The sequence below is a fragment of the Podarcis cretensis genome, assembly GCF_951804945.1.
Source record: "Podarcis cretensis genome assembly, chromosome: 14".
Taxonomy (NCBI): Eukaryota; Metazoa; Chordata; class Lepidosauria; order Squamata; family Lacertidae; genus Podarcis; species Podarcis cretensis.
Genome location: NC_137183.1, coordinates 2,928,911 through 2,945,317, shown reverse-complemented (window position 1 = coordinate 2,945,317; position 16,407 = coordinate 2,928,911). Strand labels below are relative to the sequence as shown.

General features: G+C 45.7%; 1 protein-coding gene across 2 annotated transcripts in view; it reads right to left on the bottom strand.

Moving 5' to 3' along the window:
* ENTREP2 (endosomal transmembrane epsin interactor 2) overlaps positions 1-12,400 on the bottom strand; it is a 211,486-nt gene extending 199,086 nt beyond the window's left edge. The window contains exon 1 of one of the 2 annotated variants that reach the window (XM_079953278.1): positions 11,926-12,400. In XM_079953278.1, the coding sequence (XP_079809404.1) occupies positions 11,926-12,201 (276 nt within the window). In that variant the 5' untranslated portion in view covers positions 12,202-12,400. The remainder of the gene's footprint in view (positions 1-11,925) is intronic. The other variant, XM_079953277.1, reaches the window with a different exon arrangement.
* Between the last annotated feature and the right edge of the window lie 4,007 nt (positions 12,401-16,407).

Below are 16,407 nucleotides of genomic sequence, written 5' to 3'. Positions count from 1 at the left end.
ACCCGGCCCTTAATGGCTTCTTAGATCATATGGTTATTTGTGCCCATGGCAGTTATACACGATTCTGCTTTCTTAGGGAGGTCATACTGCTTCATTTTCAATCACTGCACGTCCCACAACTTCCTGCTGAACCCTGCAACTTTTTATACCACCAGTATTCGGGGCCAGGGGCTCATTTTTGTTGTGCAACAGTGCAAAAGTGCCTCTCTGGACAACAATAATAGAATAACAATTGGAAAGCACTGCAGAACAGCTAATAAAGTGGAACTCTGCGTGGACAGTCCATTATAAACCCAACACCAACGTATTATTCTTGTATTGCATTTTGTGTTTTTACGTGGTGAGCCACCCTGAGATCTTCAAATGAAGGGCAGCATACAAATTTAATAAATAATGCTGCAGAATGTACAAACAAAAATACTAGTCTGGCAGGACCGTGAAGCTGATTTAACAGTTATCCCCTTTTCCAAGGGAACCCTGGGGGGTCTGGGATGGAGAGAAAGTGGTTAGAAATTCTCTTATTATTCTAAACTACAGTCCCCTGGATTCTCTAGGGAAAGCCAGGACAGTCTGCCTCTCCTGAGCATGACGTGCTCCCAAAGCCTGCCTCTTGCAAAACTCCATCATAATGCGAAGCAGCTGTGGTGTTGCAGAGCAAGAAGGAACAGAAGCGCAGCTCCAGGGCATCATCTGCTGGAGCACCTGAGCTCAAGAGGGCATGTCGGGGGGGGGGGGGAACACCCTGCTTTATCCTCATAACAACAACAACCCAGTGAGGTAGGCTAGGTTCAGTCAGTGACTGGCCCAAGGTCACTCAGGAAACTTCCAGGATGTGAATCCACGTTTCTACAGGCAAAGTCTAACCCGCTGACCATTTCACTTAGGGCTGGCTGGGTGATACCTGGTTTCCAACATCGCAATATATCACCAGCTAAACACTGTGATTTAGTCATAGATCACAATGTTGGAAACATGGAACTATGTAGAGGGGTAGAGATCGGGCGAAGGAGCAGTCAAGGAGACTAATAGGTGTGTGCTATGTGCCCTGCGGATTCCTCCTCTTGGAGGCAGGCAGGTCCTCCCTAGACAGAGGGAGAAGGGAGAAGCAGCCCAGCCACAATTCCTGCAGTTAAGGGGGCTGAAAGTGGAACTGTTCTGCCATCGGAGGGGAAAGGGAACCAAAAGGGAAGACAGCCAGCCACTCACCAGAGGGCTCACAATTATAGCGCCTCCTGGAGTTTTGAAGGCTGTGCTTCATAATACACTGCCAGTTCAAAATATACCTTTGCGCCAGTGCTAACACACTTCCACTTTAGGAAGGGCTAAAATGCATCTCCTGAGCCACAGGAGATTGGCTGCAACCTTTGAGCCACTCACTCCAAGCCAGTGTGTCACGGTCATGAAGTAAGTGGCTGCAAGGCTGCATTTAATACATTATTCATCTCAAGTAATGGGCAAGAGGTTTGCAACTGGCTGAACGGATGTCCATTATGAGCATTCCTAATGGAAGGGAAGGGACGCAGGTGGCGCTGTGGGTTAAAGCCTCAGCGCCTAGGACTTGCCGATCGAAAGGTCGGCGGTTCGAATCCCTGCGGCGGGGTGCGCTCCCGCTGCTCGGTCCCAGCGCCTGCCAACCTAGCAGTTCGAAAGCACCTCCGGGTGCAAGTAGATAAATAGGGACCGCTTACCAGCGGGAAGGTAAACGGCGTTTCCGTGTGCGGCTCTGGCTCGCCAGAGCAGCGATGTCACGCTGGCCACGTGACCCGGAAGTGTCTCCGGACAGCGCTGGCCCCTGGCCTCTTAAGTGAGATGGGCGCACAACCCCAGAGTCTGTCAAGACTGGCCCGTACGGGCAGGGGTACCTTTACCTTTAATGGAAGGGAGGGAACCCATTAAGATGGAAATGAGCAGGGAAAGAAATAATGGCGATGTCCCAAAGCACAGAGACGTCTCCTGCACAGCGATTGCACAGTCTGGCTTAGAGACTGAACACCTTGCGAGACGCAACAGGTTGGCCCTGAATCTCTTCCAGCTGACTGAATCTAACAAGTCTCCACAGAGGCCCAGCCATTTCCTTAAGGCAAGAGAACAACATATCAGACTAAAACGATAAATATCGCAGATTCTGCTCGGCCTGGACCTGGGCATTCCTGGGCAAGACATAGGACTTGGCATAGGAGCCAACTCCAAGGAGCCGAGGGGTCTTTGCCCCACCCCCATAAAGTATTTGAGGAGGCCTGCCCCCCCAAAGTTGATGGGCACTGCCATTCAAATGGTGTGTGTGTGTGATGTCTTATGATCAATTATATGGGGCCTGGCTTACCTGGGCCACCCCCACCCCCAATATTTTATTTAAGTTGGCACCTTGTGTCCTGACCTATCTCAGGATAAAAATGTCATTACCATCCAGAGATCCCTGGAGGATAATTTGCTTATTAATGGTCTTTTTGTCCTGTTACACTTTCCTCCAAGGACATCAGGGTGGCATAAACAACACACTCACACCCTTTCTTCTCACACCAGCCACCAGAGCTGTTCAGGGCTTTATAGACCAATAGCAACACCGTGAACTTGGCCTGGTAGCAGATGGGCAACCGGTACAGATCTCTGAGCAGTGTCTCACTCCTGCCAGCAGCAGGGCTGCTGCATTTTGCACTAACTGCAGCTTCCAGATCAAGCACAACAGAAACCCCACAGAGAGTGTACTGCAGTAATCCAAAGTACCACACACATATCTCAGTAGAGCCTGAAATGTTCCAGTGGTAGAGGAACAGAACTGCTGACACAGCAGCTGCCCAAGCGAGCATCATAATCTCGACACCCAGCACAGACAGGCAGATCAGAACAATCAGCAAAATGCAGCAGAGAGATCAAGGGTCCATCATGCCAGGCCCAGCTGAACAAGCCATTTAACATTGCAGATTTGGAGGTGCCGGGAGAAACAGGAACAATTCTCAGTCTTGAAATGAACACAAACTGTTGAAATATGGGACTGAAAAAGCCACTTTCCATGATGTGTGCAAGTTTGTTTGCTTACTGTATTTATTTTGAATGCATCCATTTATACTTCTCCTCTACTGCCCATCCAGCTTTGTTCTCTGGGTGTTTTGATTACATATCAACACTGAAAAACCATCCAAAGTAATATTCTTGAACCCGTTAATGAGCTTTGCTGCAACCCAGAAATATCTCACTCGCCTGGTCCTATTTCTGCAGTCACACAGCATACCCACCACTCCCTAAGAAATACTTGTTTTGGGAGCATTCCTTTTGGATACATGCAAAACGATCTCTCAAGTACCTGCTGCATTTTATTAGCCAAAGGGGTTTGCTGAATGGCCTCTATGGCTGATAGCCACTAGAATACACAACATATTATTATTATTATTATTATTATTATTATTATTACAACTAATTTATTAATCACCTTCTAAACCACTCTCTCAAGGTGATTAACACATGGGATAATTAAAAAGTTAAACACACAAATACAAATAATTCATTTAAAACCCTAACAAGTGGACACTCATGGTGAAAGGTCCATTTATCCAGCTGGGAAAATCTGTTGGAACAGAAACGTTTTCAACTATTTCCAAAAAGTTCCAATAAGGTTTCTTGGCAGAGATACTGCTCCACAGAACAGGAGCATCCACAATAGAAGCCCTTCTCCAAGTCACTATGGAGTATGCTTCTGAAATCTTTGGAACTTGCAGGAGAAACTTTTTTGCAGACTGCAGTGATCTCTTGGGAACATGGTAAGGGATAAGGTAGTCTCTAATAACGTGGTCCTGATGTGTATAGTGACATATGTTAGTACCAACACCTCAAACTTGGCCTGGTAGCAAATTAGCAGCCAATGCAAATCCTGCCAGCTCTTATGTGCTGGGTGTGGTTTCCCCCACAAGCAGCCTAGCCACCACCTTCCGCACCAGCTGCAGCCTCTTGGCCAGCCCAAGGGTAGCCCCACATAGAATGCACTGCAGTAATCCAACCATGAGGTTACCAATGCATGGACAACTCTGATCAAATTATCCTGATCTAGGAATTGCCATAAATGTCTTACCAATCCAAACATGTATGCATCTACCTGGGTAAGACCTAAGGGAAACAGTAAGAATGGGCAGCGGGGGCGGGGGGGGGGGAGACTGAATTTGGCATGTGACTAGTAAGAGACAGCTCTGGAGAGCCACAAGGGTTGTTGGGTTCTGGGGGACTGATGCTGTCTAATGGATAAGCACCGTCTGGAAACTTAAGGCTCCAGCACCCTCTTTCCCAAACTGATCGAACTACAAGCTGCCCCTGAAACAGGGAGAACAAAACAGTACTGACACTTTCAAAAATTTCAAAATTCAACACATGCTAACAAAGTTCCAAATTTAGACTGGTCCATCTGGTGCTAGCTAGAAAGATGTAGCCTCCAGTATTTGTCTCCTGCCAACAGCCTGATGTATATAAAGAAAACAGATATAAAACCTAATTGGCAAGCATCTCAGGGATTAAGACTACAATGCAATAGATGCTAACCTGGAAGGGAGGTCTACTGAACACAATTATCATTGGCTTGTTTTAACACCTAGGTGGGCTTTTTCACTGGTGGCACCAGTGCTGTGGAATGCTTCTCCTGCTGAAATATGAGAGGCCCCCATCAATATTGGCATTCCACCAGCTCTTGAAGACACACCTGATTCCTGACTTAAACATCCCATTTTTCATTTGCTGCTTTAACTCCTTATTATTGTTGTGCTGTTTTAATAGGCTTGTTTGGTTGTACATTTTAATTCTGGGTGTTTATTTCAATGTTTTGATTAAACAGTTTTACTGTACACTTTAATTATGTGTGTTTTTCATAACAGGCACAAAAGCATAAAAGCCACCGGTGATTGTGTGGTATGTACATTAATAAATAGTAACGAGAGCTCTATGGCATTTACTTGTGAGTGAACACATGTAGGATCAAGCAGCGAGCAGCCAGTCTACCTGAAAGATTGTATCTCCCCATACGAACCTGGCCAGGTGATAAGATCCTCAGGTGAGCACCTCCACTCTGTCACCACCATAACAGAGGCACAGTTGGCAGTGATATGAGAAACAGCCTTTTCTGTGGCTGCCCCCATATTGTGAGATTCCCTCCCAAGAGAGCTGAGACTGGCTCTCTCCCTCTCTGCTATCTTTCTGCCACCAGCCTAAGACATTCCTGTTCAGACAGGTCTTTGGAAACTGAGGTGCAGATGAGGCTAGCCACTGGACTGCTGCCAGGGCAAATTATATTTTAACTGCCAGTTTTAAATACCGGTATGTTGTGATGTATTTTCACAAGTATTTTAAACTAGTTTGTTGCTTGGACAATCCTAGTGAAGCACCAGTAGTTTCTGGTGAGATCTTGCCAAAGTCTTACAAGATTTCATGTGTTCTATGAGATCTCACAAGATCCTGGCAATATCTTCCTGAATACTGCTGCTAACGGCACTTCTCTGCTGCTGGTGGAGACGGCAGGGTGGGCAGCAGAGGCGAGGCCAGTGCCCCCCTTGGGCTTCCACCACTCAGAGGTGGGCACCTCCCCCTGCCTCACCAGTGGGCAGGGCCTGCAAAAGACTGATGTACCAGGAAAAGGAAATGACATTATTTTTAGGAGGCACTCTGAGGTGATCACATGTAGTTGGGAAGTTACTTATCAGAGTTAAATACCCTCTGCACAAGCAGCTAGACAAGCGAGACTCTCCTACTTGGTTTATGCAAAGATTAACATTCTGCATACTTCAGTCTGCGCTGGTTTACTGCCAGCACCATTTATTCTGGTTCTGATAGTCAGGAGGAGAGACAGGTCATTGAACTCCTGGACCAACCTACCGGAGACCCTGTTCATTTCTGTCCGCACATTGAAATCCCAGGAGCCCTTCAAGTACATATCTGCATCCATGAGGGCTAAAAGCACACCCTTCTTTTTGTTAAACAAAAGCTGAGATTCACATAAAGATGTATTTTTCCTCATTCCGTGTTGCCATGGCCTATGCACATAGCCCTGATTATTACCAGGTCAGGAAATAACTGAGAGCGCCAGCTTCAGGGCAACTGTTTGCCTTTCTGCTTAAAGTGATTTTACATACCGTCTCTCATGAGCCTGGTCACAGAGAAGAGGTCAGGAGAGGGACCAGATGGTTAAAATTAAGTCAAATGGAAAGTGCTCCGATTCCACAGCCCAGTTTACCCACTGAACAAAAGAGCAACAAAAATTCTTGGTAGAACAGCCACCCAAAGCACAACATGGACATAATTCTCTTATTTCCACCACAGCTGCCCATAAAAATCAGGAGGACTTGACAATGTGTGCAATTTACAAGCTGACTGGGAAAGTAGATGCAAAGTCTCTTTACAGCCAGCCATTCCTTGACCTGAGCACCACCCACATCGCACCAGAGCCAGTCTTTAAATCAACCTGCACAAGCCCCTGCTCTCCTCCCAGGCTCAGTCTGTGGGAGACATGCAGGGAGAGAAGAGGCGGCAAATCTGCCTCCAGGAACAAATCCAGTTGACTTCCAGAAACTACCTAAACATCAGGACCCCTCCAAACAGAGCGCAACTCTCAAGGCCTGAATTGGACCCAGTTTTCTTCATAGATAAAGCGCTGCTGAAGCCTTACTGGAGATAAGTTATTTGGAAGGATGAGATCCAGGGCTTATTTTTAGAGCTTCCATTTGTGCACCTCAGCTTTATTTTTGTGGGTGATGAATTTCTACTCTAAGTGTTGGTCTTCATTTGCATTATGGAGGGAATTGTTTGTTCAGATTTGCTCTGAAGGAGTTGCAACTGAAGGCATGGGGGACCCCACACTCAGGGGCCAAGCAGAGAGCTTGAGGCCTCCCTATTCACCCCTCAGGACTTTCCCACATGCTCAGGCCAACTCCTTCATTGACCCTGCTCTGGGGGCTTGAAGGAGCTGTGAGAGGATTTGGGGGGGAGCTGTAGAGGAAGAAGAGGTTGGGCAAGAGGTTGGTGAGCAACACAAACAGGAGCAGTAGTGCCTAGTATTAAAATATAACTTACCCATGCCTGTTGCTAGCCTGGGTGGAGAGCCATGTGGGGAGGTGGGTGTTGGGAAACTCCTGAATTCTGCATGGCTGCAATGCACCCAGGATTAGAAACTCAGGATATAAGCTAATCGCCAAACATACTGTTATGTACTAACCTTGGATCCTAGAACAATAGGCAAGTAGGATCCTAGAATGCAACAAATGATTGGCTTGCAGGAAAAGACCAATCAGGCTCCAGGAGGGAAGCAGGATCAGCTAATCAGACAGGACTCATTGTGTAAATAATGTATATAAAAGCCTGAGGTTTGGGAGGCAATTCAATCACTGTTTTACAAGCTACAATAAAGAGCATGAAATCACTACAGGACTCCAAGTACATGATAATGATAATAATGATGATAATAATAATAATAATAATAATAATAATAATAATAATAATAATAATAATAATTTATTATTTATACCCCGCCCATCTGGCTGGGCCTCCCCAGCCACTCTGGGCGGCTTCCATAGAAACCAAAAATACAGTAAAATATCATATTTCACATAGGTTTTGGTTGCCACAACGGAATGTCTAGTTTCCATTTTTTTGGTGAGAATAAAACAAATTCAAGCTTCAAGGAAAATAGCAGTGCTGCATTGCTCATTCACCTTTGCCTCTGGCAACCCCCATCCCTTGCATGAGCTGCCTAAAAGGTTGCTCATGATGAGAGCTATCAGATTAAGCAAAATCAGCTGTGCAATAACCGAGTTGCTAAGTGAAAGGCAGACCTTGCTAGAGTGAAGTACTTCTGAGATAATCAACTTATGGCAAGTTCACAAACACATATAAGAATGAAAGTAACCTTAAATGTTTTATCAAAACATACAGACAGAGCAGACCTGTCTATTTTAAGTGGAATAATCACTTCCCTCCACCCTTTCAACCTACTTTTAGAGATACAATCCGCTCCTGCCCTCTGTCCTCAGAAGCCAGTTTGGCGCAGTGGCTGAGAGTGTTGGACTAGGACCTGGGAGAGACCTCGGCTCAATCCTCACTTGGCCATGAAGCTCACCCTGGGCCAGTCCTGGCATCTCAGCCTAACCTCCTGTGCCAGGTTGTTGTGAGGATTAAACGAGGAGGCAGGAGAACCACCTTTGAGAAAAAGGTGGGATACAAATGCAATAATAATAATATTAATCCTAATGATTGTAACTTGGTGGCCCCTGAGATTTTCTGCAGATCAAGCTGGTGTTGAAAAGCATGCCTCTTACAAGACTCATCGATTCCACAAAACCTTTGGCACAACCCTCTAGTCCCTAGGAAGAGCATAGAAGGGACCCCAAGGGTCATCTAGGCCAACCCCCTAGAATGCAGGAATCTCAGCTAAAGCATTAATTACAGATGGTCATCCAAGCTCTGCTTAAAAACCTCCAAGGAAGGAGAGTCCACCACCTTTCCAGGGAGTCTGTTCCACTGTCAAACAGCTCTTACTGTCAGAAAGTTATTCCTGGTGTTTAGTCGGAATGTCCTTTCCTGTAACTTGAAGCCATTGGTTCGAGTTCTCCCCTCCAGAGCAGCAGAAAACAAGCTTGTTCCCTCCTCCATGTGGCAGCCCTTCAGATATTTGAAGATGGGTATCGTATCTCCTCACAGTCTCCTCTTTTCCAGGCTAAACATACCCAGCTCCTTCAAGCTGTCCTCATAAGGCTTAGTTTCCAGACCCTTGATCATCTTGGTCTCCCTCCTCGGCACAAGTTTCAGCTTGTCAACATCCTTCTTAAATTGTGGAGCTGGGAAATGGACACAGGACTCCAGGTGTGGTCTGACCAAGGCAGAAGAGAGTGGGACTGTGAGACTTCCCTTGATCTGGACACTAGACTTCTGTTGATGCAGCCTAGAATAGCATTAGCTTTTTTTGCTGCTGCATCACACTGTTGACTCACGTTCAGCTTGTGGTCCACCAAGACCCTTTAAACTATAGTTAAGGTTAACGGTGGTTCACTGGGACACTACCTAGCTGTAAACCATGTAAGATTGCTTAGTATTATTTTCCCCAATCCTCGTATTGCAGATTGGGAGGGGTTGCTGAGGCTGAAATTGGGGACTTTCTGGGTCAAGAGTTCAGTCTCTTTGTTACACTCCTGCCCCAACCCTCACAGGATGGCAACTTCCCAAAGGTCAAGGTGTAAACCAGTTTCCAACTCAATTATGCCAGTTTAAGTGGGTGCTGATGGGTCAAAGTTCTGAGTTAAACTTCTGGGCCCTCAGCCTGCCTTCAGCTGCATGCCCATGTTTTTGCAGCACTAAATGGAACTTGATTACTCAATCCATTACTCTGCAATGAACACAGACAGGTGCATGGGGACAAGGAGGAAAGCAAGAGACAGAAATGGAATCCATAGTGGGAGGGGGGTCAGAATAAAAGCAAAACTTGATTTGCAAATAAAGTCATTTTTCCTTCCAACATTAACTCCATCATACAAACATTTTGATTTCCCTAGCGGTACCCCTCTCCTCATCTTCACTGGATGAAAAATTAAATAAAACAGTACAAGTCCTCTCTAATATTTGCTATATTTAGATAATGAAATGAAGCACACACTTAGGGCTTTGCCATTAGGAAACTTTTAATAACTGACTAGATTAACACCAAGCAAGCTAAGAGATGGTCCTTTTAAGGAATCCTACAAATACTGAGTGATCTAGCTTCATTTTTTCAAAGTTGCCTTCTGTTTGCTGAAAAGAGCATGAAAGCAAAGCAGTAGTGAATATCTGCTTCTCTTGGGCAATTTCTTAACAGATTAATAAAAAATATGATCCTCAGCAGTAGAAATTGCAACTCAAGTCATGCTTAGGCTCAGAGAACAATCCATTCACTCTGGGCAGTTTATTCTGCAAACCTCTTCAAACTACTTCAGTCTATCCACAGAAGTGAAGCAACACATTCCCTCCTTTTGCCAGTACAGTAGAAATCCCGTCCTATGGACACTTCCTACTTGAAATTGGTAATTCAAACTTTTTGTTTAAAAGAAAACAAAATCTCCAGGATCCTAACATGAGCAATCTGAAAAAGGGAAGGTGGATAAATGAGGAATTCTCTCTAGTGGTGTAACTGTTTGACCTGCTTTGCAGCAAAAATGACAAAGACCCTTGTGGTACCTTTCTGCAACAAATTTCTTCCTGCAACAAATTTGCATTAAAAAAATAAATTTAAAAAAATTAACAGTCCTAACCATGTCTACTTAGAAGTAAGTCCTGTTTGAGTCAATGGGGCTCACACTCAGGTACCTGCCATTTGGATTGCAGGCTAACAGTTACGATGGCATAAGCTTTACGTGGACAGGCAGCCAGCCAGTGTGGTGTAGTGGTTAGAGTGGCAGACTAGGATATGGGAGACCAGGGTTCAAATTACCACTTGGTCATGAAGCTCACAGGGTGACACTGAGCCAGACCCGCCTCTCAGCCTGACTTACCTCACAAGGTTGTTGTGGGGATTAAATGAGAAGAGACCCATGTATACTACTTTGAGCTCCTTGGGCAAAAGAAGGTGGGATTTTAATGCAATAATAAATAAATAAAAATACATACAGGGGTATAGAAGAATTATAAAAGATGGAAGTTAGACAGCAATGAAATGCAAAAATGCAAGCAATTCATGTAAAACTGCTCTGTATGTAAAATAAGCACAATGACCACTCACAAAATACAATCCCCTTACAATGGCTTTGTCCCCTGACACTGGTCAAATCTGGAGCTCCTCCTCCAGTGTAACAGCCCCATTTAGTTAAATTAAGTCCTTTGGACTTATGCCTATCTATTAAAGGTGCTTCAAAAGTCCTTTCAGCTGAACTGGGATCACAGATGGGCACCTCCTTCTCTCAGGGCAGGACCTTCAAGTGGGAGCTCATAATCTTTTTATCTGCAGGCTAGCAAGGATTTTACCCTATTGACTCTTACCTGCTTGACTCTTCCTAGTTCTTAAATACAAATGATACTCCAAGAAAACAGAACAAAGAGAAGGTAACACCTCAGTCCAATGCATGAAAATAAAACAATGATTCATTTCAGCAAGGTTAACGTCTATGTATTTTTATGCTATGAATTCTGTAAACGCAAGGTCTTTGTCAAATTAAATGAACTTCTGAGGAGAGGTGTAATATCGCTGCTACTGAATTATCCCAGTGCCCTTGCCCAGGATGCAGTACGAAGTGGGTGCAAAACCAAGTTCAGAGAATACATTTTGAATCCAGTTACACTGAACCCTTCTTCAGAAGGCGGCAGCAGCAGCAGAAGCACCTCCTGGAACCCAGAGGGCTCTGGCTGGCGTCCCCCAAGAGGGCGTTTCTCAACAAGAAGGCACAAGAAGATCTCAGAGGGCATGTGAGGGGAATGTTTTTAATAAAAAAGGGCTATCTAAAATTAAAAAATAAACACCACAAAATCCCAATCCATTTGGAAATTCGACAAAATCATTAGGAGAGCCAGATCTGAAGGATATGTGTGGTGTGTGTGTGTGTGTGTGTGTGTGTGTGTGTTAGGACAGGGGTTTAAAAGGGGTGAGAAAACTGCCCTGAGCAGCGTCACCTAAGGAACGCTTTCTATATTAAACCTCGTGAAACAACCTGCTTCCCACAGGGACCAACTAGATGCCACCAAGGAGCCCAATGCCCTCCTGAGGCCTCCCTGATGCCCACCGACCTACTGCGCCTGAACTCAGGAGCTGCTCCCCAGACCCGTCTCCGAAGAGCGGAGCAGCCTTCCTAGGTCAAACCCAGGACCCGCCTCCCTCCCCGTGTCCCTTGTCAGAGATAGACTGCTCCCCAAGCTGGAGGCTCTCCTCGGAGGGAAGCGCGCCGCCCGCCAGCCCGCCCGCCCGCCAGAGAAAGCCCGAGGGGCAAAGGGAGAGCGCCTTACCGAGAAGCCGGCCCAGAAGGGGCAGGAGTGCCGGACGCGGGCCGAGGTGGTGAGCGCCAGGGCGGCGAAGCTGACGGCCACGATGAGGCAGCCCAGGACCATCTGGGTGACGCCGAGGGCCAGCATGATCCGCGAGCGGGTGCGGAACTCGCGCAGGCGGGAGAGGCTCAGCGAGCGCGGACCCCGCGGTGCCAAAGGCGGCATCGTCCTCCTCAGCGGGGCGGCGGCGGCGGCGGCGCTGCTTCTGCTGCTGCTGCTTCGCGCGGCCACAGGCATCTCCCCGGCTCGCCGCCGCTGCTACCCAGGGCGGCTCAGCCCAGCCCGCCGCCGCGCCGGCCCGGAGCGCAGCGCAGCGCAGCGCGGGGGAGCCGCCCTCGTCGCCCCCGCCCGCCCTCGCCGCCCATGGCCGCCGGGCCCCTCATGGCGCGCTCGGCCGCGGCCCCAGCCCCGCGGAGGGCGGCATGGCCGGTCCAGGCTCCGTCTGGCGCCGCCTCGAGCGCCTCCTTCCCCTCCAGGCGCCGCTCAGCCTCCGCGCCGGCCGGGCAGGTGCTGCTGCAGCGCCGCCGCCGCCGCTCCCCCCGCCCCCGGCCGAGGAGGGGCCTGAGAGAGACCAGGACGCCCCGCCCCCGCCCGGCTCCAGCCCCGCCGCCGCCGCCGCCGCCGCGACCCCCGCAAAGGGGAACGGGGGGGGGCGGGGCAGAGTCTCCTGCCCGAAGCTCTGGAGAGACGCTGCCAGTCCGTGTCCGGATGGCCCGCCTCGGCCTAAGGCAGCTTCCTCCAGCCTGGAGCGTTGAGCCGAGGTCCTCCGCGGAGGCCTTGCTTGGGGCAGGAGAAAGGAGCGGGTCCCTGGAAGATAAGCCACACCTGTTCCAACAGATCACAGAAATAAATGTAGAAAGAAAGATTAAATCTTTAGGGGTATGGTTAACTGCTGAAAACATAAATATATTTAAGGATAATTACATACCTGAAAGAAGTTAAGAGAGATCTGGAAGTGTGGGGAAGGATGAAACTATCATTTTGGGGAAGAATATCTGCTCTAAAAATGAATGTGCTACCAAGGATGCTATTTTTATTTCAATCTATACCCCTGATAAGTGGGATGGGACATACCAGAGAATGGCAGAAAAAAATATCCAACTTGATCTGGCAGGGGAAGAAACCAAGAATAAAATATAAGTTACTAATTTTCTAAAGAAAGGGGGGGCTGCTTCTTGCCAGATTTGAAGTTATATTGTAGGAATGGATTTTGTTAAAAAATACAGATCTATTAGATTTGGAAGGTCATGATAACAGGTTTGGGTGGCACGCATATTTATGGTATAATAAAACAAAAGCACATAAAGGATTCCTGAAGAAAATCAATCTATGAGGTATGGGATAGATACAAAAACTTACTAGAACAGAGAACACCATGATGGCGCTCTCCACGGGAAGCAATTTCAGTTAAAATATTAAATTTGAGAGGGGATTGGGCCACCTATGAAGATTTGTTAATAGAGGCAGAAGACCAACTAAAATGGAGAAAAATTGAAGATATAAGAGAATTATTAATGGATTGGTTACAGTATCACTAAACAATTTTTTTAAGGTAGACAAAAAAAAGTTTTGATACAGTGAGATCGAGATTTGAAATAGATCTGCGAATAATGTGAAAGTGCTGTCAAAAATGTACAAACTACTTTTGGAATGGTATACAAAAGATGAAGAAGTCAAGGCAGTGATGATACATTGGGCTAGAGAATTTGGGTATAATATCCAACTTTCATCTTGGGAAAAGTTATGGAAAGGAAATAAAATTTACTGCATGCTGTTCATTAAAAGAAAACTGTATGAAAATGATGTATTGTTGGTATCTAACACGGAGTAAAATTGCAAAAATGTACAAAACGGGTTCAAATCTGTGTTGTCAATGCAACGTGAAGGAGGCTACTTTTTACCATATGTGGTGGACATGTACACTGGTAAAGGCTTTCTGGGAAATGATATATAATGAATTAAATAAAATGTTTAAAAATACTTTTGTTAAAAAACCAGAAACCAAGAGAGGATAAAATACTTTTTATGTATGCAACGACGGCAGCAAGAATGCTACCAGCCCAGAGATGGAAGGAAGGAGAAGTACCAACAAAAGAAGAATGACAGACGAAACTCATGGAGATGGTGAAAGTGACGGGGAAGATCTGAAACCAGGAAGATCAAGTATTTTTTAAAAGACTGGAGTAAATTCTTAATTTATTTAAAAGACCACTGTAAACAGTTAAAATCATTGGCAGCGATGTAATGACACTTGTAATGTGGAATTAAGTATGGTAACTGGATATATAACAGATGGATAATGGTAAAAGATTCAAAAAAAAAATCTTAAATATGGAACCCATGAATAATAATAATAATAATAATAATAATAATTTATTTATATTCGGGCCAGGCTCAGGACGGCTAACACCAAATATGAATTAAAGTAATTGTAATAGGAAGAAAACAACAACAAACAAACAAACAAACAGTTAATTCAAATACAGCTTAAAATGCAGGGAGGAAAGAAGGTCCGAAGGTTCAAAAGAACCTTTTATTTTAATGTTTGAAATGGTTAGTTAAAATCTATAAAAGTCTGTAAACCACTGAAGAATACTATAAAAAGAAGAAGATAACCCACCCCTGTCCTTGCCAGAGAAGATCTGCAGTGGTGGCCAACAAGCTCCCCACCATCACTGGTCTCCATGAGCTGCTCCAAAGGTTCCTGCGATGCAGTTCGGAAAACGCTGCCATGTAGACTTCAGTACCTCCAACGTCTGGGTTGGAGATACAACTAGGTAACTGTTGGGTTTTTTAAAAATCAACCATTATTTGGTTGCTTCCTCCAGCAGCCAGTGAAGTCTTTGCCTACATGGAGCTATGGTCCTTCTTCCCTTAAAAAAACATGTTCAGTGTCACAACTTCCCCACAAAAATGTGGGAAACTGGCATGGCTACAATACACTTGCTGCCAATGGGAGGCTGGTCACCTGGGCATTGAGCTTAAATGGGAGAGGAGTTAAAAGTTTTCCCCAAAATAAAAAAGAAAACTAGACGATTTCCTGTTACCTGCATCCTCCCTTGAACTGCTACATCCACTTCTGCCAATCCCAGTCCCAAACTATTCCCACCCAAACCCAAACATCTCCAGGCAGAAAACCATATTCATATAGCAATTGCTAGAGCAGCCCCAGACACTTGCTTAGATCTATATATATCTATTTGCATACTTATAGGTAATCCAGCCAACCCACTCCCAAATTGTGTGGGCTTTTGACTCTGAAGCCCTGGCAGTTTTGCAAGCCAGTTAGAATTATTCTTGCATTCTGAGCATGCCCAGACCTCCTCCTTAGTAAAGCAGCCTACTGAACTGTAGAACTCAACATTCTGCTGAGAAAAAAAGCACACCAAGAACTGAGGCCAATGTAGGTTTCAATAGTGGGAGTGGTCCCTACTCACAATTCAATAGTCAATAGTAACAAAAACTAATCTATTCAAAAGTATGTATTATAATAGAGATTACAAACTCTAACACAGATTCCAAACTCAAAGAGATATGTATAACACAATAATTCGTTACAAAGATTTTCTCTTTTTCACTCGACAATAATGTTGATCCTTATAATTTATCAGCTTGCAGATGGAGACTCAGTTTCAATCATAGAGCAGAAGTCAAGTTATGGATTGGAAATCAGGACAGGGCCCTGTTTCGATGTATTCACCTTCATCAGCTGGAAGTATCAAATATTACATGAAAATACATTTAAATTCTAAATTGTCATAAATTATGAAACAGTCATAAACTGTAGAACTGTAGAACTAGGCACATTCTGCTGAGAGCCTAACTACACTGATCAGCCATTGGGTGGTATTTGCAAACCCCACGTCCTTTGCCAATGTGGTTTCAGGTACTCTGCAAACCCTTCTTTCATCAAGGAGGTGCAGCTTTACTTGCTCCATCGCCTGACTTCATATATCGCCTCAGGCATAAGGCGGGGAGGAGGGACGACAACATTGTGCTAATTTAGGTCCCGCTGGGCTCCCTGGCCAGATGTTGCTGCCTCACAATTCTGAGCAAGGTGGACCATTCTTCTGACAGCCTAAGTCATCGTCCAAGGTTCCCCTGAGGAAGGCCAAAATTCACATATCATTTTGAAATAGCCAGATCTTTGGATGGAGATATCCAGCATCTTATAGGGAGAGGGAGATAACTTTCCTGAGTCACCAGCTTCCCTTCTTAGACACTGTACTTTTAAGCCCTCTGGCTATATAGTTGCTGTCCAAGGCAAGGTGACATTGCTCCTGCTTCTACTTGTGCTTTCTGATGACTCAGTTACACACCTAGCATACAAAAAATGCCACCTGTAAAGATGGAGGATAAGAATCATAGAATCATAGAGTTGGAAGAGACCACAAAGGCCATCGAGTCCAACCCCCTGCCAAGCAGGAAACACCATCAGAGCAC